Source organism: Polistes dominula, unplaced genomic scaffold, assembly GCF_049000335.1.
Source record: "Polistes dominula isolate Pdom_NZ unplaced genomic scaffold, Pdom_raw_medaka contig_84, whole genome shotgun sequence".
NCBI lineage: Eukaryota > Metazoa > Arthropoda > Insecta > Hymenoptera > Vespidae > Polistes > Polistes dominula.
The window spans coordinates 255,319-279,606 of record NW_028300944.1 but is presented as its reverse complement, the minus strand read 5'-3'; the positions used below and the strand labels follow the sequence as shown (position 1 = coordinate 279,606).

Genomic DNA, 24,288 nt, shown 5'->3' with positions numbered 1-24,288 from the left:
CTTTTTATTATTTATTTTTATTTTCTTATAAAGCTCTGGATGATTACACAGAGTTTAAAATATTAGTAAAAAATGTTGAGAATATTTTTATTATTTTCTTACTATTTACATTATTATTATTATTATTATTATTATTATAATTACTCGCGCGTGCGACTGTGAGAAACATTTTTCATTATAATCATCGTCATCTTAAAATGCATGGATAAAGCATTTGACAACAAATCTTTTTTTTTTTGTTTTTTTTTTTTTTTTCACATTCTTATTCAATCATTTAAGATTTAATTGATGATTTTTTTATCTTTTACGTTCGGTCATTACATTTGTTTGCAAATGTGACATGACACTTATGTACTAAAGAACAATTTTATTTATATATTATTATTAGAGAAAAATGTCTATGTGTTTTGTTTGTCTTTGAAAAATAAATCAAATAAATCAAATAAATCAATTAAAAAAAAAAAACAAAAACAAAATGAGGAATATAAAGTATTATAAGTCTAACATCATATATAGTAAAGAATTTATATGAAAAAATTGAATAATTAAAGAAATCATCTCTACTATCATTGGACAATAGTATACACATATTTGTATGATTTGATTCACACGATGAAGACTTCACTTTATGGCAAATCAGGTACATATTTAGTGCTGACATTGCCAAACGCGTTCTTATTTTACAATAAATTATTATTCTCAGTTCTTCAAAATTAAAAAAGTTCACTTTGAAAGTCTATATATATTTATATATATATATATACCTATATATATATAAATATATATATATATATATATATATATATATATATATATATAAATTTAGAACAATAGAGTGCTCATGCCACCCATTTCACTTTGTTCCTTAACGAAGATTTCAAAGTACTGATAAATGATAGTCACAGCGAGTAATATACCAGTACCCGATCCAATTGCACCAAGAAAATCAGCTAACACGGAGAGTGCTCCGATGCATAAACCGCCAAACGCTGCAGCTGTTGGAATGTATCTGTTTAATTCACGAATCATGGAATTGTCTCTGTGACCTCTCATAACCATTTGTTGTTCCTTCAATTGTTTCCAAACCTACATAACCAAAAATATCAATTATTACAATATATAATAAATTATACATTTGATAAACAGTGTTATTTTCACTCACATCTTTTGCAGAACTACCAGAGACTTCGATCCAAGTTTTAGAGAAAAATGCGCATGAACCGAGCATGAATAAGATGTATAAGACTGCATGAACTGGATCTTGAACGATATGACCTACTGATTCCGGTGGTGAAAGATAATAACATAATCCACCAACAGGATAAGACCTAGCAGGACCACCACCACCAACATCTGACCAAACTCCTAACAAATTGACGATGACGTTTCCTTGGAATTTTACAGCCAACATCTGAGAGATGACATACAAGTTGGATACTAATGCTGACTGAAGTATAATAGGAATATTGCTAGTGTAGAATAATTTGATGGGATAACTGCTGTATTGTCCACGGTACCTAGCAGATTTGATTGGCAAATCTACACGGAATCCCTGTAAATATACAAATTTACATTAACATTTCTTTTTACAGGTACTACCTTCTTCTGTAAAGTATATTTGACAAATTACCTGGAAGTATATCACAATTGCAAATACTAGAATGGTAGCAAGGAGATTCATGAGATTAGGTAAGTTTTGTCTGTAAAATGCTTCACGAAGGGCTCGAACTTTATCTTGTCTTGTAGCCAACAGATGGAACAAAGCAATAACAGCACCTTCAAATTCTGTTCCACGACCTGTACATAAAACAATTTAAGTAATATATCTATCCATAGTAATGTAATTAACAAGTAAAATGTTAATCAATGTACCCGTATTGACAGTGGCAGGTGAAAATGCTTTCCATACGATGGTTTCGCAGATGTTAGTAGCAATGAAAAGAGAAATACCACTTCCCAAACCGTAACCTTTTTGAAGTAACTCATCAAGAAGTAATACGATCAAACCAGCAACGAATAATTGGATGATGATCAAAAGACAAACACCAGCTCCAATTTCTGTTGGGTCACCGTACATTCCAGTCATTACATAAACGATGGCTTGTCCAACAGTGATAACCATACCGAACACTATCCAATTAAAAAAGATAATCATTTAATTGATTAAGATATAAGATACAGATAATTGTATTAAGTGAACCAGAACGTAATGTCGCATTTTAACCTTAAAATTCAAACAAGTTTTTATTATTAATTAATCACGTTATCAACAATCTTTTCAAATCTGGTAAATAAAAATCATCAATCGGTGTTTTTTGATTGAAAATATTAGAAATAATTTGACATGTGAGTAGTAACGACATTACTTTTCAGTCCTTCTAATATTTTTGTTGCATTTACATTTTTGTGCTCCATTAAAAAGCGCTCTATCCTTTGGAGTGTCACCGACTTCAATAATCTTAGCACCATGCAAGAGTTGCATGATAAGACCGGAAGTAACGATGGGAGAAATTCCTAATTCCATTAAGGTACCTCTATTGGAAGCAAGAATAACACGAATCCAATAAAACGGATCTGCGCTGTCTGAAGACATAATGCCAAAAAGTGGAATCTATAAAAGAAAATAAATTTGTAATATTTTTTTGAATAATAATGAAACAGATGTGACGATAATAAGTCATATATATATATATATATATATATATATATGTGTGTGTATAAAAATAACTAACCTGACAGCATACTAAAAAAATAAACAACGTTATTGCCGTCCATAGTACTTTTTCTCTGAATTGAATCTGTAAAAGAAAAAGAAAAGTAAATGAAAAATAGAAACATGAAAAAGATCTGCATCTGTAAAAAAAAAAAAAAAAAGAGAGAAACGTTACACGTGTGAAAGTAGGTTAAAGGTTATTTTTTTGTCATGTATGTATTACAATATAATGCAACGTGGATTTAATTCTTAAAATATAAAAATATATAAGGTATGACGTTTACGATTAGACAGATATAAATGTAAGATATATATGAATAGATTCATGAAAACTTACCTTTCTCTGTGGTTTCGCTATTTCTGGTAGTATACTGCAGAATGGTTTTATCACCTCCAAAAATTTAACTAAAAAATCATCAAATAAACATGTAAGAAATAAATAAATAACGTATCGTATATTAAAGTTAAGTAATAGATAAAAAACTTTTTTCTCGTATGAACAATATGTTATTTTATTATAAGTCATAAGGGGAGGTTACCAATAAACTCAAATAGCGGTAATTTGTTTTATGAAAATAAATTATTACTGTAATTAATAATAATTCAATGTTTTATACTCACATCCCATTTTAATTCCGTAAGGTTATTTCACTAAAAAATACCAATCTTCGAGAGTAGAAATAACGGATGATCTTAATACGGATCCTAAGAACAACACCGTTCAACACTCACACACGAAACAAGAAGACTCGAATAAAGGTGGCCGCGTAGGCTTAAACTGGCAAGCGGTTGCGAGTCGTGGCTGTCTTGGACGACACGTATCAATATGCCGCTGTCACGTGACATGATGATGTTGGCCGCGAGACTACAGAGTTCCCTCATCTGACGACGGATGGTGCCACATACTCCTCACGCATGCGCACCGAATAATCTTATTTGCACATGCGCACCGAATAATCTTATTTGCACATGCGCACCGAATAATCTTATTTGCACATGCGCACCGAATAATCTTATTTGCACATGCGCACTGAATGATTTTATTGGCGCATGCGCACTGAATGATTTTATTGGCGCATGCGCACTGAATGATTTTATTGGCGCATGCGCACCGAATAATAATTGTTTGTACATATGGCGCGTATATTTGACCTCATTCAAATTGAATATTTCGATGTTTTCAATTTTGTTTGAGTAAAAATCCCCCTTTTAACAAAGTATATTTACTAATATCATTTTAGACAGTTGAACAACTTTCCAAATGTTTTATAATCATTATGTCAATATTTTTTATATCGTAAAAATGAATATATATATATATATATTATATATGGTATTATTATATTATATTTCTATTCATAGAAATGAAATAAATATTTCATAGAAAAATTGAATAATTTTGTATAAAATAAATATATAAAGTAAAAAAGAATATATTAGATATATTAGACAATAGGTTTAGTTAAATTAGAATTGTTCTTTTGAAAAATGGTTGTCGAATATAAAATAGGAAAAAAAGAAATATGTGTTTCTTTTTCCTTAACAATTTGTCTTGTTATTTAACAATAATAAAAGCATATAAAAAATGCAAATAATGTAGGAAAGATAATATGTTTAATTTAATATTCAAGGAGTTTCGTAAAATATTGATTTTACGCGCTATCAAGTTGATCAACAAGCTTATTTCTAAGTTTCGATTTAACGAGGTGAACGTCAAATTCTATATAAGGACAAGGAATATATTTATTTTAGCATTCTTTCTGTTTTGCTCCTCTTAATTTGCCACACGACCATCAACAAGCTCGTAGTCCTTGATCACTTTCTCAAGTTATTGTTACATCGAAAACATCAATTCTTGATCATTATGTTCAACAATTTTCTTTATCTTTTTTTAAATCTAATTTTGATTTCTTCAACTTTTGCACGTCATTCACATCATACACATCATCGGTAAGTAAAAAAAGATTCAATTTTATTTTACAATTATATTTGAACATTAAAAAAAAAAATCATCATAAACTTGTTTCAATACCTAATCGCGTGTTTCTAAACTCTTTGGAATTTATACTTTCTAATTTATCGAATGTCTCATACAAAAGTCTACTAAAATATTCGAATAATAATAATAATAATAATAATAATGATTTTAATCTTTAATTTTTTTCATTTTCTTATTTACAAATTATATTTTGTTCAAAAATATGTAAGTAAACACGTGACCATTTGAAAAAGAATTGAAAAAATATTTCATAATGAATAAAAAGATTTGAAATAGCGGATGATTAATATGCAGTTTGATAATCACGAAACGTATTATCATAAAATATATATAAGACGCGCTTCCAATTACATAGAATGTAAAGATGTGATTAAATTGAAGTTAAACGTGATATCTGAGGAGTGGCAACAAGTAGTTTGAAGACGGCTTTATTCGTGATAGGACGGAAACGTTCATCTTATTCGTCGTCCATTTTTTTTCTATCAAATTTAATAATAACTTTTTTTTATATAACACTTTAAACATTTTACTTTTGTATCCTATTTTTTTTATTAAACAATTAATGATTATTTTTGTTCAAATATATTTGTAATAATCAGTTATTTTCTTTTTGTTCTTTTTCAAATGGCTTGGTAAATATTTCCTTCTTACATAATTCTTCATTAATATCGAACATTCGTAGAACTTGTGTAATCATTTTTCTATAATTTTTCCGACTTCATTTAATTGATTTAAAGATTCAAGTCCGCATTCCTTTTCTTTTTCTCATTCCATTTGATAACCTTATATATTATTCGACCTTGTTACGACATTCGTAAAAACAAATTTGTAGGTATTACCATGTCCAGTTTATCAACATTATTATTCTTATTATCTAATCAGTTGGTTTTTATTATTTTCTTGTACACATTTGTAATACCATTTTTCATATCTAAATAATTACAATAGTTACAATAATTTAAGTTGTTTTTTTTATATATATATAGCAAAAATGTACCTGTAATTACTGAAAATACCCCCGGGTTTACAATTAAAGCGGTAACTAAACCATTTGGACTTTCCGAAGGGCCTCATTGGGATCATGGATCTCAAAAATTATTCTTTGTTGATATTATGAACCAATTATTATGCAGATTAGATCCTATTACCGGTTCTGTTACACATACATACATAGGTAATAACAAATTAATACAATTTAATTATAAAAAAACAATAGATGAACAATTGTTATAAATGATTTTCTTTTGTTTTTAGCAAATGGTCCAGTTGGAGTAGCCATACCCGTTGAGGATGATGCTAATAAATTTGTAGCGGGTGCTGGTCTTGATTTTATTTCAATTTCATGGGATTCGGAATTTAATTTAACTTCATCTTCTACTAAAGTTTTGTCTGTCGTTGATAAAGAACACAAAGGCAATAGATGGAATGATGGCAAAGTTGACTCATCTGGACGTTTTTGGGGCGGTTGGTATTTAAATATAATCTGCAATTAATAGAATTGTATTAATAAAAAGAAATTTTTGGAACAGGTACCATGGGTCCAGAAGTAAATGGTGAGGTTGAACCCAACCAAGGATCATTCTATCGTATTGGAAAAGATTTTGTTCCTCGCGTTGAAATATCACCTGTTTCTATAAGCAACGGATTGGCATGGAACAAAGAAGATGATACATTTTATTATATCGATTCACCTCTTCGTAAAATAGCTGCATACGATTACGAACCCATTTCTGGAACTATATGTAATTAAATATTTCAAGATTTCTATTAGAGACGCTAAATAATAATACACAAGTTTGACGTTCATTTTGTTATCGTTTTTAGCTAATAGAAGAATTGTATTTGATTTGGAACAAAATAACATTACCGAAGGGGTTCCAGATGGTATGACTATAGACACAGATGGTAATCTTTGGATAGCAGTTTTTAATGGTTCTTCTGTGAGTAAAGATAACTAATTAATATGAAATTACCAAAACATCTAACAACTATTTCATTTAATTAGTAATACATCTGTTATCATTAATACTTCTCATGTCTAGGTGCTTAATGTGAACCCAAAAACTGGAAAATTAATACGTATAATCAGACTTCCAGCTAAAAGAGTAACAAGTGTTGCATTTGGAGGACCCAACTTACAAAGTTTGTATGTTACCACATCAAGTTATGGATTATCAGAGGAAGAGAAAAAACAACAACCTAAAGCTGGTTCTGTATTTGAAGTAACAGGTTTAGGAGTCAATGGATTATTGGCTAATTCATTTCAATTGTAAACACATGTTAATATAAATATGTATTTTTCTAAGTAAATCTTTTATGAAATAATATTGCATATATATATATATATATTCCAATGATATACTGTGTTTAAATAACTTTCAACTAATTATTATGTATCAATGTATATTTGTGGTAAAGTTTTATGTCATTTCAAAAATATATTTGTTTTTCCAAGGTTCATTCCAACGTATTTCCTTCTTTGACTAATCTTTTTATTCAAGTTAAATAATTAGTCATTGTAAATTGTACAGAGCACGTGACAAATGGAAAATATATAAATAAATAAATAAGACTTTTGAATTTAAATAACAAATGTTAACAATTATATCTTACAAAACCGACTTTATAATTAATGAACAACGTGACATGTCTTTTTACGTATAACAATTCTTTGTAATAATAATAACATAACCTTAATTTATTATATTCTTGATTATGAAAATATTTCTTATCTGCCATTATAATTCTTAACATTTGTAAATATTTCAAACGTTAAATTGACGTCTGTTAACAACAAAAACATGTTCAGGAATGTATCGTGACAAAAATTCCAAGGGGTGCATTTTCATGATTCAGGAGTGTAACTATAAAAAGATCCAAATGGGGTACCAAAATAAAATAGTTTAATCTTTTTTTTACTAGATGGCGCCTCGAACGATCAGGATCGTCGTATATGGGTGGTTTTAAATTTGATAAATTCTTGACATATTTATTATTTATTTCTGTCTACGCTGTATAGATTTTTTTTTTTACTGAAAACGTCAATGAACAATCATTTCTAGGTTAGGATGACATTTTGTTATAATCAAATGTAATATAATTCTTGGAATAAATGAAATATTGAAAAAGTAGTGAAATAAAAATGCAACGTTACGACGCCCTTATACAGGAAATAGAAGCTATTGATGATTATTTAGGACCTACTTTTCGGTATGTTTATTTTATTAAGGGTTGCATTAAATGTCATTGAATTTCTATTGAAAAAAACCCGCCCAGGAAAACCACCCCTTTTACGCAGATGCAAGGTCGAACTATTGCATATGCGCAATGAAAGGGTGGAAATAAGAGCGCATGTTAAGGGGGATGAAAAGAAAATGAAGTAAAATAATATAATATAATATAATATAATATGTCAAAATTATCGGTCGCTCAAATTCAAAATATTTTATCGAGCGTTGCAACTAAGCACGAACATTTTTTATACGAAATAGAAACATCAAACAATAATAGTATAAGCCTAATTATCAGGTAATACTGTTAATGTTTGTTTAACTTGTTAACAAAATTCCCATTTGTTCATTAATCGTATTTACTTTTTACAGGGCTATTTACGATGGCAATGAACATGAGAAATTTCAGGAGAAACTCGATGAACGGATCAAAGCTCATGACAAGGATATTGAAAGATTGTGTAATCATCATTATCAAGGATTCATCGACTCAATTCGTGAACTTTTACAAGTTCGTTCGCAAGCGCAACAACTTAACGTTAGTTATGTTTTCTTTCAATTTTTCCATCAAATATATCTCTTATGCATTAGTTGCATAACTTGGCTAAGGTTGTCGTTAACTATACAGGCAGAAATATTAGAACTAGACAAATGTATAACTGCTACTTCGAGTAAGGTCATTGAAAAAGCGGAAGAACTTGTACGGGCACGTAAAGTTGAAAATAACATGGCAGCCGCTGTAAATAGTCTCACCATGTGCCTTCCTGTTTTGGCAGCATACGCTAAACTACAAAAACAATTGAAAGACAAACGTTATTATCCAGCTTTAAAAACACTCGAACAACTTGAACACCATGACCTTCCAAAAGTTACCAATTACAGATTCTCTTCCCAAATAACTCAACAAATTCCAGAGTAGGTAGTATTACAGCAATTGTCAATACTTTACATATTCAAAATAATTTCATAACTCTTTAATACAAATTTATAGATTGCGTGAAAACATAAAAGATGCTTCCATGTGGGATCTACGAGATTTTCTTGAAAATATAAGAAAACATTCGCCAAAAATTGGAGAGGTTGCTATGCGACATGTAAGCTAAATCATATTGTGATATCAATGTTATTAATGTAATAAATAATATGTGTCTTACATTTGAAATAGACCGCTGAACAATTGGTTATCGAAGCTGAGATTGTAGGACGTAAAAAGAAAAAATTACATACAAATTCTGAATCAAGTGACGGGGAGGAAGAATTAAGTGCTCAAGATTTGATGGATTTTAGTCCGGTGTATCGTTGCATGCACATTTACACTGTCCTTAGTGAAGGTGAAAAATTCAAGAGTTATTATAGAAACCAAAGAAAGGAACAAGCTAGACTTGTTTTGCAACCTCCTATTAATATGGTAATTAATGTACATACACCATTTCTATCAATTATATTTCTTATCACAACATATAAACAATTCTAATATTTTGTATATTTAGCATGAAAGTTTGATTGGATATCAGGCTTATTTACATAGTCTCGTTGGCTTTTTTGTGGTGGAAGATCATATCTTAAATACAAGTAATGGATTAGTTACTCATTCTTATTTAGAAGAATTGTGGACTATGGCTTTATCTAAAATAGTCAATTCACTTAGAACGCATTCGGTAAGTTTTCTATTAACCTTAAAAATATGAATAATTTATTAATTAATTGTTCAATTTTTCTAGGCATATTGTACAGATGCAACGTTAATATTAAAAATAAAAAACTTGATAATGCTTTTTAACACGACATTGAGTGTAAGTAACATTTGTGATACAACATGTCTAATAATTTATAAAAATTATATAATAAATGATTAATAATAATAATAATTTAGAATTATGGATATCCTGTTGGACAACTTTGGGATTTACTACAAGAAATTCGTGTACATTATAATGAAGTTCTTATGCAACATTGGGTTCAAGTATTTCGAGATATTTTAGACGAGGATAGTTTTTTACCATTACAGGTATGATTGATTACTTGAGTAATAAAAATCATTATACATATATAGGTCATATATCACAAATGAGTTAATTAATTACAGGTCACGTCACAAGCAGAATTTGAAAGCATTCTTAGTTCTTTTCCATATCATGACGAGGAATTACAAAAAGCGACAAATTTTCCGAAAAAATTTCCATTTTCAGCCATGGTACCAAAAGTTTATCAACAAGTTAAAGAATTCATTTATGCTTGTTTAAAATATTCCGAGGATCTTAATTTTACTCAAGCAGAAATAGACGAAATGATTTGTAAATCGACTAATTTACTTTTAACGAGAACATTTAGCGGATGTTTGTCGTCATTATTTCGAAAACCATCATTAGCTCTTTTACAAGTTGTTCAAATTATAATAAACATGGGCTATTTAGAAAAATCTACAAAATATTTGGAAGAATTTGTTACCAATATTACTGGGTAGTAATGAAATATTTGAACAAACACCATCCAATTCAATTTCAATTTCAAAGAATGATTCATTTTTATATTCTTACAGAACACAACACGAAGGACAATTGAGTTGTGTCGGTGACAAATCTGCCATGTTTAGAGTAGCCAGAGAAGATGCAGAAACACAAATATGTGAAAAACTTGAAAAGAAGCTCGACGAATTTTTAGAATTAGAAAATTATGATTGGAATTTGTCAGAACCTCAAGGCCATGCTTCTGGATTCATTACAGATCTCATAGCATTTTTACAAAGTACATTTACATGTTTTACTAATTTACCAGTACGTATATATAAAAAAAAGAATGTATATATATATATATATTAATGTAAACAAATTCATAAACAATTTTCTATTTAATAAATGTGTATCATTGTAAACTTTTAGGATGAAGTTGCACAAGTTGCATGTAAATCGGCTTGCGATCATATAGCAAAAGCTATATTAGATATATTAATCAGCGAAGATGTAAAACAAATATCAATGGGTGCACTTCAACAAGTCAATTTGGATACAATACAATGTGAACGTATGTATTTGTATTTACAGATTCAATTTATTTAATAGTAAGCAATTATTATATATATATATATGTATATATAATGATTACATTTTACAGAGTTTGCTGCTTCAGAACCTATTGTCGGTTTACCAGAAGGTACATTATTGCAATACTTCAGTCAATTAAGACAATTGCTAGACTTGTTCATGGGTTGGGATTGGCCAACCTACTTTCATGACTACGGTCATGATTCAAGCAAATATAACTTAGTAACACCAAATATGGCTGTGATTTTATTAGAGAAGTATGTAACCGAGAGTATAACTCTTCTTTTTTTTATCATCGAATATGTATTAATATTAATACGACGTGTACTCTTTTTTACAGACTTAAAGAATCCGATAAGAAAACGGTATTTTCCGTATTGAAAAAAAGCGAAAGGGATAAGAAAAAATTGTTGGAAACTGTGTTAAAGCAATTGCGTCAATTGGCACAGACTACTCAACAATAATGACCGACTAAAATTGATATATAATATATCAAGTTAATACTTTTGTATATAATATTATATATATATATATATATAAAGACGTATGAAAACTTTTTGCACAGTTCTGTAAAAAAAAAAAAAAAGACCGTGCATTACCTTTATAAGTTTCATTAATATTAACTAATTTATTGTACTAAAATATTATTAAAAAAAAAAAACAAAAGAGAGAATTTTAGTTTAATTTATACAAAGTAGAGGCAAGGTAAAATGATCAATTAAAAAAAAAACAAAAAGATGATGTAATAAAACTTTAAAAAATATATATATATATATATATGTGTATGTGAACATAAACATTATTTTCTCCAATGTGATAATTCCTTGTTATATTATAATTTGAATTTGATATACAACGAGTACAGCGTACGTAGCACAAAGTTAATTCGATTGACAAAGGTGTTTCATCTTTTGTTACTTTGATTTTCTTTTTTTCTTTTTTTATAGATGATACATGAAAAAACATCGTACTGTATCGTAAAAAATACTATAATAACACAGCATCTGGCATAACTGTATCAGTATTGATATATTATATTGTAAATAAGATACAATGTACAACAACTCTACAACAAATAAAATCCCAATTCCTATTTCATGAAAATGCAATATTTATAGAATTATTATATTACATATATATATATATATATATATATATATATATATATATATATACATATATATATATGTATGCATGAGGTATTGAAATAATAATTCCTTTTTTTAAAAATATAATAATATGAAAACTTTTCCACGTTGATTTAGTGACATAAAAAGTACTCATTAATATTATTAAATATAAATCAAATACACAAATAGAAGAAGATTGATAATTATATTCGGAATAATAAAATAGATTAAATATATATATATAATATATATATATATAAATCAACAATAATTCCTGTAAAATAGTACCAAGAGAAGAATATGCCTTCTTGCTTTGTGAATGAATGTGGGATACGTAGTTTTAATTGTAAATCAAACATTAGTAATATATGCATATAGACCAATTAGCATGCCCGTTGTGGCATGTTAAATTATGATGATACGACTAATCTTCAATTATGTCTGGATCCGCGTCATCAGGTAACATGGAATACTTGTTGGAAACGACAAAATTCTGAAATGGAATTTACATTATATATACATTTTTTAATATATGTAACAATATTAAAAAAAAAAAAAAAAAACAATATGTATTCTACTCACTGGAGCTTTTTCGTCTTTTGCCTTGGGCATTCTATCGAGTTCATCCTTCTCCTTATCTCTATCCTTTCGTTCCCTGCTAGAATTTATTTTAATAATAAAAACCACACACCCTCCTCATGAAAAACATATCGTACAAAATGTAAATGTAATAATAATAATAATAATAATAATTACTTATCCAATCCACGATTATCAGTTTTTTTCGTTGGTGCCGGACCACTGCGAGAATTGGAATTTTTCGAATCACCTTTGGAATCCCCCTTGGAACTTCCTTTGGAATCTCCTTTGGAATCCGCTCTAGAATCTCCATGTTGATCTGACATACAAACAGTATGCTTAATTGTATCCGGTGTGTTTGTTTCTCTTTAGCGAAAATATTTATAGAAACTAGAACTAGTTGCTTTTTTTAAATGCAAAGAGAAAATACCAGAACGCGCAGTAGTCGAATGCTGACTGTGAGATGATGTCGTTGATTTGTCAGCCCATTTTTTATCTGCATCTGATCTCCAGGTTTCACGACTCTTATCCTTTTCTTTATCATCACGATCCTCCTAATAAAAGAAAATTCATGTTAGTTTAATGTTTCGTAAAAAGTAAATCAAATTTGTTTATAAAACAAAACTCACTCCATTTCGACGACCCCATGTACCTTCCTTGCGTTTTTCGTTTTCTCTGTTAATTGGAAAGATTAAAAGAAGAATAATTGTTAAACAAAATTAGAAACATTTGTAAAATGATAGTTTACAAATAATATAACACGCTTACGCTTCTTCCTTCAATCTTGACTCTGCGTATGATTTAGCGAGACGTTCTTCTATTTCTCTCTCTCTGGCAGTTGTATCGACGGGTTTAGCTGCACCAAAAATATTAGTAGCAGGTGCAGATGAGGTGGAAGTAGATGTAGTTGTCGATTCAGATTTTTCTTCTTTAACATTTAACGGTTCAATAGGCTTAGTGCGAGGCTGCAATTGTAACTTTGGTCTGGTTCGTGTTTCAGTGGCTACAATTGAATACATAATAAATATATACATTAAACAAAATAAAATATATAAATATTAATAGTTTCAATATAATATATTCAATTAACTTACGCTTTGTTTCTAAATTTCCTTTTCCATCTTTATTACGACCATCACGTTCCCAATCTCCATAATCGCGACGTGGACCAAAACTGCTACCTCTATCTCTATCTCTATCACCATCTCTATCTCTACTACCACCTCTGTCACCATAACGTGACCATTCCTTATCCCTATCGTCATCCCTAAAACCTCTATCCTTGAAGGCAGATCTTCCTCTGTCATCTTCGCTTCTATTACGCCATGCTCCAGGCTTATCATCAGTAACTATAATAAACATAAGAGACAATTTTGAAAAACATATTTCTTTGTTGTTTCAAGTAAGACACAAAATATGTATTGAAAAAATATTATTACCTTCTCTTTCTCTCTCTCTTTCCCTATTGTCATAAGGTCTACGATAAGTATCACCACCTTCTGATCCTGCGGGTTCATCCCTAGGCCTACTTCTCCAATCCCCAGAAGTACGTTCAGGATCATCGTAGGTATCCCTGCGATTGTCTCTACCTAAACGACCACCACGTCGTTCATCGTTACTGCTGTTTGAAACTTCAATACGAATACGCCTAGTTTTCATAGTCTACAAATATCCAAAATTTTATTTGTTTATTTATTTCGAATATTAAAAGAAGATATTTTATTTGTTTTTCTTACAGTATTTGTCATTGAAAGAGCGTCAATTAAACTTTGACGGTCTTCAAATTCAACATAACCGTATCCTCTAAGTTGTTTGTTTGGATCTTTAGGTAAACGCACGCTAGACACCTAAAAAGTATTCAAATTACAAAATCAATCAAATAAATCAATTGAAAATTAATTTGTTAATAAAAAGAAAATCAATGAACCTTCATTTCAGCAAAAAATTCAAAAAGATCATCCTCATCTACTTCATAAGGTAAACTAGTTACATATGCAACAAAAGGAGGATTTGTAGGAATATTTTCTTCATCGATACGTGAACCTCTTGCTGCTCTAGGTGCAGTAGGCAGAACAACTGGTTCTTTATTACTCCTTGAAGTATATCCACCTTCTATAAAATAGAAAAAAAAAACCATCAACAAAAATAATTCATTACACAATAGAATTAAAAAAAAAAAAAAAAACTTTCACTTTATTTCATATCATCTAATTAATTGAATTATTGATTAGCCATTGTTTTATCTTTATTGGCTGGATGAGTCATACAAATTTCTTTATCTAGTTGACATTAAACTTTGGGATTTAATATTTGAGCATTTTACTATCTTTCAATTATATCCCAAAATTAGCAGAAAATTAAAATATAATTAATATCTATTATATATGCATATATATGCAAAAAAGAAAAATAAAAAAGAAATTATCTTTGACAGATTATATGACAATGATCTATTATAAATGTATAATGTTCGTATACCATGCTCATCTTCGACATCATCGGCCCAACTCGTAGACTTCAAAGGTATGGTAGGGGTTCCACCACCATCAGCCAAAAATGACATTAAATCGACGGTTTTACAATTTTTCTTCTTTTTACCTTTTTTACCTGAATAAATAAATTAATTTGACATTTGAAATATATAAAATGTGACGTTAATGGTATATGGTACAATATTGAAAGCATGGTGCAATTTATACAAAGTTTGGTTAGGTTCGTTTAAAATCATTCTAACGTTGCGTAGGAAACTTTAATTAGGTTAATCTATAAAAAATAATATAAAGAATTATGTAGATAAGGTGTTCTAACGAATATATTTACCTGCAGACATGATTGTAGCGAAGATTATCAGAAATACAATTGGGAAACTACCACGCCAGCCCACTTGGTTAACTTCAGAATACGTAGGGCATGAAGTGTACTTTGAGAAAGGACATGATAGTATCGATACTATCGATTTTGTGCTTTCTCTCGATAGTAGTTAAAACCAATCGAACTTTCGTAAATTTCAACCAATAGCTAGCTCTCCGTTCTAAATTATTCCATCTTTCAACCAATGACAAAATATAGATGCTTATTATTAATTTTAATGAAACTAGGATTCGATAATACAAAAAACTATTCGCTTATTTGCAAATTGTCATCGTGACTGAGATCTGATTGGTCGAAGAAAAAGATCTGCATTTTGATTCGACGAGGAATAGATTTATACGAGTGGCGGGAACCCAATAGAATTTAAATAGAGTTAAAAAACGTGCAAACAAGTGCATTAAGAAAATTGAAAAATAATACAAAAATTTGAATGATTATTATAAATTTTTATACAAATGATCTCCATATATATGTAAATGTAATAGACACAATCTATTTAATATTTATATGTCATAAATGATGAAAATAAAAATATTAAACATTTGTTATTGTAACTCATTATTTTTCGAAAGCCTTTATTGATGATTTATTTTTTAAATAAATATTACGAAATGTTTTATACAAATATAATTGTTAAATAAATGTATATTTTGTTTCTATTTTTTCTAGGGAAAAATCTGTCTGATCGATCAGGTATTACATCATAGAAATGGTCAAAATTTTGCCGCGATTTTTTCCTTGTGTGGTCGGAAGAGAACTATGAGAGCGTCGTGAGAATTAGAAGCGAACGATTAATGTCTAAGAAATTTTCTATTTTAATTTTCTAACTATTAACAATAGAACAAAATGTCTAAAGTAAATACATTGTATAATTATTTCATATCACCAAAGACTGTTAAACAAAAAGATAATAAAGATAATAAAGACAATAAAAGTACAAATGCTGCAACGCCAGGAACACCGAAAAGTGGACGAAAGAACAAAGGTTTGTAAGCTGAAATATTTCCTTAGATCAATTTCCTTAAATTATTAATACATTTATTTATTTACATTATATATTCAGTATTATAAATTCTACTATTATTTGATTTATATTGTAAGAAATTGAAATAATTATTGGGCACAATATAAATCTCTTTGTTGATGGACTAAGAATGCACAATGTCTTTCCTTTGTATAGAACAAAAAAAGTAGAAGAAAAAGAAAATCGTCAAATTGATATACGCAAAAGAAATTGGAAAAATGAAGAATCAGATGAAAATGAAGAAATTGTACCAGTTCAACCCAAACGACGTAGAATTATTATACCTGAAGAAGATTCTGGTGAAGATTCTGGTGATAGTTTCAAACCTGGTACATATTCATTTTATTTATAACAATTTTCTATTGTTTATCAAGTCATTTATATTTTATAAATATATTTTAGATTCAGCAGATGAAGACAGTGAAACTGAGTTATCTGAAGGTGTTACAGAAAGTGAAATAGAAACTCAAGATGAAGAAACTCCTGAGGTTAGTAAAGCAAGTTTAAGTTTTCATTTCTCTTTTTAAAAATAAATGTTCTTTAATATTTTAGAAAAAACCAAAGAAGTCTGTAATTGCCAAGGGGGGTTCACGTAAAGAAAAAGGAACACCCAAACAAGTAGTGAAAAAAGAAATAAAATCAGTTTCTGCACCACAATCTCAGGAACAATCAACAAGTGCACCTGCTATTCCAGCAGATTCATGGCCTCACTTAAAATATGATTTTCTTCAACCTAATAAAAGAAGGGATATTAATAAAAGACCACCAACCGATCCAAACTATGATTGTAGAACTGTTTACGTACCATTGGAATTCCTTAACAATCAGACACCTGCCATGAGACAGTGGTGGGAACTCAAGAGCAAACACTTTGATTGTGTTCTATTTTTCAAAGTTGGAAAGTTCTACGAATTGTATCACATGGATGCAGTTACTGGAGTTAATGAACTTAATCTAACATACATGCGTGGAGAATTTGCACATTCTGGTTTCCCAGAAATTGGATATGGACGTTTTTCAACGAGTCTTATTGAAAGAGGATATAAGATTGCACGTATTGAACAAACTGAAACACCAGACATGATGACACAACGTTGTAGTAAAATGTCCAAAGTAACCAAATACGACAAGGTTGTAAAACGTGAGATTTGTCAAATAAGTACAAAGGGTACTAGAGTTCATACTCCTTTGGATGTTGACGTATCTACACCTAATTCTAATTATCTTCTCTCTTTGGTTCAAAAATGTAAATCAGGAGTAAACAGCAGTTTTGGAGTATGTTTTATAGATACCACCATCGGTGATTTTCATCTTGGAGAATTTGTGGATGATTGTTACAATTCCAGACTATTGACTTTATTTGCACATTATCCACCAGTCCATATTGTCTATGAACGCGGAAATTTATCACCAGCCGTATTGAAAATTTTAAATAATTCGATGGCAGCTGCCTACAAGGAATCTCTTCAACGCGATGTACAATTTTGGACTGCTGCTAACACGTTGAAATATCTTCACGAAGGTGAATATTTTAAAAAAGAGAAAGATTCAAATTTTGTTTGGCCCGAAGGTTTACAACCTTATTTAAGTGAAGGAGATAGTTTGGGTTTAACTCCTTCCGAAGATAAAGAATTAGCAGTACGTGCTCTTGGAGGATGCATTTATTTACTTAAAGAGTATTTACTCGATCAACAATTATTGGCACAGGCACAATTTAAAACATATGTACCACCTGATTTCTTCAATGGTGATGAACGTACAGAAATAAAACTCATGAACAATATGGTTCGTATTTTAAATACCTATTTAAGTATATCAAACTTGTTTCTTTCTTTTTTTACAAATTAATTTTGATCAGGTATTGGATGCTATTACAATCAACAATCTACGAATTTTTGGAGAAGGTTCTCTTATGAAAACATTGGATTATTGTGCAACTGCATTTGGTAAAAGGTAAACAAAAAAAGAAGTATATTATTTATAATATTTGCTTGATTTACATTGAATTTAATAAATACAGGTTGTTACGAGAATGGATATGCAGACCATCTTGTCGTAAAAATATTATAAAAGAGCGTCAAGAGGCTATACAAGAATTAATAGAAAATGTTAATGTAGTTCAGTCTATTCGATCAGTGTTGTCGAATCTTCCAGATTTAGAAAGATTATTAAGCAAGTGAGATATTGAAAATATTTCATTACACATTTATCACTAACATTATTTTGATTGAATTTATATAAATGTAATTTGTAGAATACACGCATTGGGTAATAAAGCTAAATTATGGAATCATCCTGAAGGAAGAGCAATAATGTTTGAGGGTCAGACGTACTCGAAAAGAAAGATCATGGATTTTATTACAACTTTAAATGGATTTGAAAAAGTATTGGAAATTATTGATTTGTGTTCTGGTATGTTATTCAAAGTTCAAATACTGAATCAATACTAAATATTAATTCTATTATACTTTACATTAATACATTTTTATTTTTATTCACAGATTTCAAAACCAATTTGATAAGTCGGTGTACCAAATTCGAACCAGAAGGAGAATTTCCTCATTTGAGAGAGACCCTTGATTATTTTAAAGTAAATTAAATTATACGAGATAAATATTTTAACATTTCATTTTCTTTTTAACACCAATATAATAAAATTTTTCATGTGTAGACAGCATTCGATCACGAGGAAGCAAAGAAACAGGGATGTATCGTACCTAAAAAAGGAGTGGACGACGAATATGACTCAGTGTTATCTCAGATGGATGAAATAAAGGAAGATTTAGATGCTTACTTAGCAAAGCAAAGAAAACATTTTGGTGTTAAGGTAACATTCTTTGGTCATGATAGAAAAAGATTTCAAATTGAAGTTCCAGATTCTCAAATAAAAAAAGTTGGATCGGGATATGAATTAGCATCCCAACGTAAAGGTTTCAAACGTTACTATACCGCTGAAGCAAAAGTAAGTTGAAATCAATCGCATGTTTTAAGTTTTCTATCATAAGCCACAGTTACAAAATTAACCAATGAATATTGTTTTCTTTCTTTTTTTTTTTTTTTTTTTTTTTGTAGGAACTTTTGGCAAGACAAACGAGTGTTGAGGAAACCAGAGACAAAGTTTTGAAGGATTTGAACAGACGAATATTCGCAAAGTTTAGTGAGAAGTATGACATGTGGCATATGGCTGTTCACAAAATAGCTATTTTAGATGTTCTCATATCTCTTGCTGAATATGCTCATAGCGGTGATATGTGCATTCCAGAAATTCATGACGTAAACGAGGGTGAAGTAAGTAGAAGTATATCCTCTATCAAAATATAATTAAAATAAACTTTAAATATAAAAAATCAATTGATTATTATTTGTAAATGATGTATGAATCAGGTCTTCATTGATATCAAAGATGGAAAGCATCCGTGTATATTATCAGATAACTTTATTCCCAATGATACTTCAATCGCTAAAGATCAGACAGCTTCGGTAATTATTTTAACTGGTCCAAATATGGGAGGTAAATCTACTCTGATGCGTCAAATAGGATTGTTAACGATCATGGCACAAATTGTAAGTCTTGCCTTGCCTATCAATTTAATATTTTCAGAATAAACTAATCACAAATTGTACAATTAATTTTGTCCTTTAATCTTTTTAGGGTTGTCACGTACCAGCAAGTTCATGTAATCTAACATTGGTAGATCGTATTTTTACAAGATTAGGAGCAAACGATGACATTCTAGCTGGCCAAAGTACATTCCTGGTTGAATTAACGGAAACTTCTGCTATATTAAAACACGCCACACCTTATTCTTTAGTTTTGTTAGACGAATTAGGTCGTGGTACTTCAACATACGATGGTACAGCAATAGCTGCGTCAGTTGTTAACGAACTGACAAAGTTAAAATGTCGTACATTATTTTCAACGCATTATCATTCATTGGTAGAAGATTACAAAAACAATCCGGACGTAACATTGGTTCACATGGTAAAATATAATTCAATTTTTAATTCAATTATTATAGAATATTTCAAAGTAAGTATCATCTCTGTAAAATTAATATTTTTAGGCATGTATGGTAGAAACTGAAGAAGAGGAAGAAGTATCTCAAGAAACTGTTACATTTTTGTATAAACTCAGTGAAGGTGCTTGTCCAAAGTCTTATGGATTTAATGCAGCAAGATTGGCTGGTATTCCACTTGCTATTACAAACAGATCACGTGAAATTGCTAAAAGAATGGAACAAGAAACTATTAATAAACATCTCTTCATTAGTCTTTGTAAAGCTAATGAATCTGAGATAAGAACTCTTATTACAAGTATTTAAAAACAAACAGAAAACAAAAATGAAGAATGAATTATTTAAATGATCAAGAAAAAGGTATTAAATATATGTGTAATGTATATCGCGTAAAAAAAAAAAAGATTTGCTACAAGAAATAACCAATATCTTGTGAAGTAATGTGATACACAAGTACAAGTATACGTAACTTTGAATTTATTTATAATTATTTCTTGTCGCGAATATGTTCATTTTGTCTACTCAATCATTTGCATACTTTCCTATTACTTCTCGTACCTTATATTATATTATTTCTTTTTTTTTTTATTTGAAATTTGTCGTTCTATTTAAAACACTTTTTGCATAAATAAATTAAATTGTAATCGTATTTGTTATATTTTTTTACTCAATAAATTGTTTGGTACCAAATATATGCCTCATGTGTGTTACTGGAGTTTATTTTTTTATATTTTATGTATGTGTACGAATGATTATATAATTTCAGGAACTTTATACTTTCATGTATGAATAGTTTTTAAAACAATAGGAATGATAATTATTAAAAGACCAATTTGTTTGCAACATTAAAATGCAGTTTCTTTGACAGAGATGTACCTAAAATAATATAAACCAATAATAATTGAACACCTATGAGAAAATTGATTAAACAATAAGAATATCACTTGTAAAGAGAATAATTATTGCTTACAAAAACTTTATTAATCAATGCCAAAATACAAAAAGGCTTTTTCTTCATGACTAATTACGATGCATTACAAATGATATAAACTTTGCTCACACCAAACGATTGCATTAAAAAAAAAAAAATATCTTGGTGAATAGAAGAAGAAGAAGAAGAAGAAGAAGAAACGATACAACACATGTAGTATGTGTGAAATATTGTAGTGAAATAAGAATTGTCAATAAAAAAAAAAAAAAGAAACCAGAAAACTAGATGAAGGATGAAGAAAAAGATAGAAAGGGAAAGAAGAGTATAAAACATAATAGAAGAAATATTTGCATATTAGTTAATAATAATCCGCTAATATATTCCAATACGAATGAGAATATATATTTATAATATATATATGTATATATATATATATATATATATATATATTATAAAAAGCAGAAAAGGAATATGCGTTACATGGATATCAACGGCAGAGGAAAAAGAAAATATTTCTTCTATTCGTAAAATATACTCAAATATGAAATTCTAAATGCGTGCCCTGAATTAGAAGGAAATCAATTGCGGTAAAAAAGACAAATAATGTAATAATAGTAATTATAATAATAGTAATAATAATAATAATAATAATATTAATAATAATAATAATTAATAGCATTGTGTGTTACATATATAAATAATCAAATACGTAGAAGAATTGATGATATCGTTTTACGTATACTTCATTTCAATTGAAAAATTCGTCAATATTATTATAACATGCAAACTCATTGGATATAATATATCTATATATATATATATCAATAGACCGATTATTAATTAATTAATTATAAGAGAATGATCGGCCCTTTTGTCTAATTATTTTTTTTTTTGCATGTACCATTATCTTCCATGCACCACAAAAAAGTTTACAATTAAGAAGGCACGGAGATTAATAACGCACTATATAGCGGTTTAATGGGTTTTAACGCATCATGTACTTTTATTTTAGATATTTATCACATGACTATAATTGTAGTACTAGTACACAGTTCTTCTTGGGGGGAAAAAAAATTGGGAAAAAGGGGTTGTAGAGAATCCGCGACGACTCTGCGACTTTTCCTTTTCCTTTTTTTTTTTTTTTTTGCGCTTTTTCCTTTTTTTTTAATTTTTTTTGTTTGGGTTATTTTTTTTTCTTTTTTTTCTTTTTTTCTTTTATAATTATACTTAGGAGAAGATTATAAGGTTGATTTTTTATTGTTATTTTTTTTGTTTTTGTTTTTTTTTTTTTTCAGGGAGAAGGGAGTATTTATTTTTTTTTATCATTTTTATTTTTTAATTTCTATGCCCTCTCTCCTCGCGCATCCACGCCCTGTGCGATCTAATTAATTTATTAATTAATTTATTTAATTAATTTATTTATTTATTTATTACTTTTGATCATATTACAATCGAGAAATGATTTTCTTTTTTTTTTTTTCAGTTATAGTAGTTTTTAGTCTCGATTAAAGTCAAGATTTAATTCTAAACAATGATCGCGACGAGAGGTTTATGGATTTTAGGGGGCAACAGGCCTTCGTCATTTTTTTTTTTTTTTTTTTTTTTTTTTTATTTTATTTTATCATTAAGGCCGAAATGTAATTTATTTAGACGAGAATTAAGAATAAGGTGGAAGAAGAGAAGAAAATGATGATGATAATGATGATAACAAATAGGAAACTATGGGTTTGGGGTTTCTGTTTCTCTTGAAAAATCTAAGTTTAGGGTAAAATGAGAGAAAAAGAAGACAGAGATAGATAAAGACAAGGATTAAAGGGGGATGATTAACAAAATTTTCCTTGTTTTTTTTTTTCTCGTCCGATGGATTTATCAAAGTACTATATATATATATATATATTTATGTGTATAATGTATAGTAGCAATTTACGATTAAGTTTATCATCTCCATGTATGAAACTATAAGCTGAGAATAATACCAAATGAATTTTGAACGATCAATGAACGGTATTTTTGCTTTTCTTTTTTTTTTTTAAATTACTATTATTATTATTAGTTTTTCTTTTCTCTTCCTTTCGACTCAACGACCAGCTAGATTATGCAAGTTATTTTTAAAAAGAAAAAAAACAACAAAAAAACACGACTAATTAATTTCGGATGGCTAGTGTGTGTGTTTTAGTTTGCCCTGCAATTTTTTTTTTTTTTTTGGAGTTGTTCGAGACTTTTGTTTATCCATTTTTCTACGATACAGAAAACTTGACGACAAAAGTCGAAATAAGAGACGGTTAAGTAGAGCCTTTTGTTATTGTTTGTTATATAATTTTGGTTGTTGATTATTTTGTTTGTATTATCATAATTTTATTCTTCTCTTTCGTCCTTTCTTCAACCATTGACACGCCAAATTTTGTCTTTTTAGTTCATGCTCTAGGATGGAAAGGGATGTTGTTATGGTTGTTGTTGTTGTTGTTGTTGCTGCTGTTGTTGCTTGCTGGAAAGTTGATGGATCCAACAACCCTTTTACCAAAGCCCAGATGAATATCCACCAGGTGGAACACGGGTACGAGTTCCTGCTGGTTTTCCTGTTGGTGACGAACCATTCGATTTCTCACCTATGCTGGAACTTGAGCTACCTGTTCCATTCTGCATCGCTGATCCTCCATTCTGCGTCTCAGACGTATACCCAGTTCCAGTTACTGGATTACCATCTATAAAGAAAATTTGTCTAACAATTTCTAGTCAACTTTTGTATATTCACAT

The 24,288-nt window shown here is 29.2% G+C and overlaps 6 protein-coding genes across 14 annotated transcripts in view; 3 read left to right on the top strand and 3 right to left on the bottom strand.

Moving 5' to 3' along the window:
* Positions 1 to 14: 14 nt before the first annotated feature.
* Sec61alpha (SEC61 translocon subunit alpha) lies at positions 15 to 3,560 on the bottom strand. The gene is made up of 8 exons (XM_015330713.2): positions 3,335 to 3,560; positions 3,051 to 3,118; positions 2,733 to 2,798; positions 2,401 to 2,611; positions 1,873 to 2,130; positions 1,631 to 1,797; positions 1,163 to 1,552; positions 15 to 1,086 (listed from the first exon to the last, which is right to left on the bottom strand). The coding sequence occupies exons 1-8, from the start codon at positions 3,339 to 3,341 to the stop codon at positions 823 to 825; spliced, it is 1,431 nt and encodes a 476-aa protein (XP_015186199.1). The 5' UTR covers positions 3,342 to 3,560; the 3' UTR covers positions 15 to 822.
* Positions 3,561 to 4,458: 898 nt separating this feature from the next.
* LOC107071585 (regucalcin) lies at positions 4,459 to 7,172 on the top strand. 2 transcript variants are annotated; one of them, XM_015330708.2, is made up of 6 exons: positions 4,459 to 4,663; positions 5,699 to 5,886; positions 5,967 to 6,176; positions 6,242 to 6,454; positions 6,537 to 6,652; positions 6,755 to 7,172. In XM_015330708.2, exons 1-6 carry the CDS (start codon positions 4,578 to 4,580, stop codon positions 6,983 to 6,985), a joined length of 1,044 nt encoding a protein of 347 aa, XP_015186194.1. In that variant the 5' UTR covers positions 4,459 to 4,577; the 3' UTR covers positions 6,986 to 7,172. The 2 variants fall into 2 exon arrangements, with proteins under 2 accessions (XP_015186194.1, XP_015186195.1); XM_015330709.2 differs by lacking the exon at positions 4,459 to 4,663 and adding an exon at positions 5,083 to 5,344.
* A 455-nt stretch (positions 7,173 to 7,627) lies between these two features.
* Sec15 (exocyst complex component Sec15) lies at positions 7,628 to 12,087 on the top strand. Of its 2 annotated transcripts, none has more exons than XM_015330705.2 (13): positions 7,628 to 7,922; positions 8,315 to 8,480; positions 8,571 to 8,857; positions 8,934 to 9,036; positions 9,108 to 9,350; positions 9,433 to 9,600; positions 9,664 to 9,735; positions 9,816 to 9,950; positions 10,029 to 10,402; positions 10,482 to 10,716; positions 10,822 to 10,963; positions 11,054 to 11,240; positions 11,324 to 12,087. In XM_015330705.2, exons 1-13 carry the CDS (start codon positions 7,855 to 7,857, stop codon positions 11,445 to 11,447), a joined length of 2,304 nt encoding a protein of 767 aa, XP_015186191.1. In that variant the 5' UTR covers positions 7,628 to 7,854; the 3' UTR covers positions 11,448 to 12,087. The 2 variants fall into 2 exon arrangements, with proteins under 2 accessions (XP_015186191.1, XP_015186190.1); XM_015330704.2 differs by lacking the exon at positions 7,628 to 7,922 and adding an exon at positions 8,036 to 8,240.
* A 212-nt stretch (positions 12,088 to 12,299) lies between these two features.
* Positions 12,300 to 15,657, bottom strand: eIF4B (eukaryotic translation initiation factor 4B). Of its 2 annotated transcripts, none has more exons than XM_015330723.2 (12): positions 15,513 to 15,657; positions 15,171 to 15,299; positions 14,620 to 14,804; positions 14,429 to 14,539; positions 14,132 to 14,354; positions 13,787 to 14,041; positions 13,461 to 13,695; positions 13,322 to 13,367; positions 13,123 to 13,246; positions 12,870 to 13,011; positions 12,696 to 12,771; positions 12,300 to 12,606 (listed from the first exon to the last, which is right to left on the bottom strand). In XM_015330723.2, the coding sequence occupies exons 1-12, from the start codon at positions 15,520 to 15,522 to the stop codon at positions 12,538 to 12,540; spliced, it is 1,605 nt and encodes a 534-aa protein (XP_015186209.1). In that variant the 5' UTR covers positions 15,523 to 15,657; the 3' UTR covers positions 12,300 to 12,537. The 2 variants fall into 2 exon arrangements, with proteins under 2 accessions (XP_015186209.1, XP_015186210.1); XM_015330724.2 differs by having other exon boundaries at positions 12,696 to 12,768.
* Positions 15,658 to 16,158: 501 nt separating this feature from the next.
* Positions 16,159 to 23,253, top strand: Msh6 (DNA mismatch repair protein Msh6). The gene is made up of 13 exons (XM_089171821.1): positions 16,159 to 16,552; positions 16,744 to 16,916; positions 16,990 to 17,075; positions 17,140 to 18,372; positions 18,446 to 18,540; positions 18,608 to 18,763; positions 18,842 to 18,999; positions 19,089 to 19,177; positions 19,259 to 19,549; positions 19,660 to 19,875; positions 19,972 to 20,151; positions 20,240 to 20,569; positions 20,652 to 23,253. Exons 1-13 carry the CDS (start codon positions 16,410 to 16,412, stop codon positions 20,907 to 20,909), a joined length of 3,408 nt encoding a protein of 1,135 aa, XP_089027947.1. The 5' UTR covers positions 16,159 to 16,409; the 3' UTR covers positions 20,910 to 23,253.
* The window catches only part of Jupiter (microtubule-associated protein Jupiter), a 28,466-nt gene continuing 27,174 nt past the window's right edge, over positions 22,997 to 24,288 (bottom strand). For all 6 annotated transcript variants that reach the window (XM_089171816.1, XM_015330649.2, XM_089171817.1 and 3 more), the window contains one exon: positions 22,997 to 24,236. In XM_089171816.1, coding sequence (XP_089027942.1) covers positions 24,049 to 24,236 — 188 coding nt within the window. In that variant the 3' untranslated portion in view covers positions 22,997 to 24,048. The remainder of the gene's footprint in view (positions 24,237 to 24,288) is intronic.

Excerpts from the sequence above, each read along its gene's own strand:
- Sec15 (XM_015330704.2), top strand. The coding sequence starts at position 8,122 with ATGTCAAAATTATCGGTCGCTCAAATTCAAAATATTTTATCGAGCGTT. Across the intron at positions 9,951-10,028 it reads ATAGTTTTTTACCATTACAG|GTCACGTCACAAGCAGAATT; the intron begins GTATGATTGATT and ends AATTAATTACAG. Across the intron at positions 11,241-11,323 it reads GCTGTGATTTTATTAGAGAA|ACTTAAAGAATCCGATAAGA; the intron begins GTATGTAACCGA and ends TCTTTTTTACAG.
- LOC107071585 (XM_015330708.2), top strand. The coding sequence starts at position 4,578 with ATGTTCAACAATTTTCTTTATCTTTTTTTAAATCTAATTTTGATTTCT. Across the intron at positions 4,664-5,698 it reads TCACATCATACACATCATCG|CAAAAATGTACCTGTAATTA; the intron begins GTAAGTAAAAAA and ends ATATATATATAG. Across the intron at positions 5,887-5,966 it reads TGTTACACATACATACATAG|CAAATGGTCCAGTTGGAGTA; the intron begins GTAATAACAAAT and ends TTTTGTTTTTAG.
- Msh6 (XM_089171821.1), top strand. The coding sequence starts at position 16,410 with ATGTCTAAAGTAAATACATTGTATAATTATTTCATATCACCAAAGACT. Across the intron at positions 17,076-17,139 it reads AAGATGAAGAAACTCCTGAG|AAAAAACCAAAGAAGTCTGT; the intron begins GTTAGTAAAGCA and ends TTAATATTTTAG. Across the intron at positions 19,550-19,659 it reads ACTATACCGCTGAAGCAAAA|GAACTTTTGGCAAGACAAAC; the intron begins GTAAGTTGAAAT and ends TTTTTTTTGTAG.
- eIF4B (XM_015330723.2), bottom strand. Across the intron at positions 14,805-15,170 it reads TGATGTCGAAGATGAGCATG|AAGGTGGATATACTTCAAGG; the intron begins GTATACGAACAT and ends TCTATTTTATAG. Across the intron at positions 13,696-13,786 it reads AGGAAATTTAGAAACAAAGC|CCACTGAAACACGAACCAGA; the intron begins GTAAGTTAATTG and ends ATTCAATTGTAG.
- Sec61alpha (XM_015330713.2), bottom strand. Across the intron at positions 2,612-2,732 it reads TTTTTTTAGTATGCTGTCAG|ATTCCACTTTTTGGCATTAT; the intron begins GTTAGTTATTTT and ends TTTCTTTTATAG. Across the intron at positions 1,553-1,630 it reads CAATTGTGATATACTTCCAG|GGATTCCGTGTAGATTTGCC; the intron begins GTAATTTGTCAA and ends GTATATTTACAG.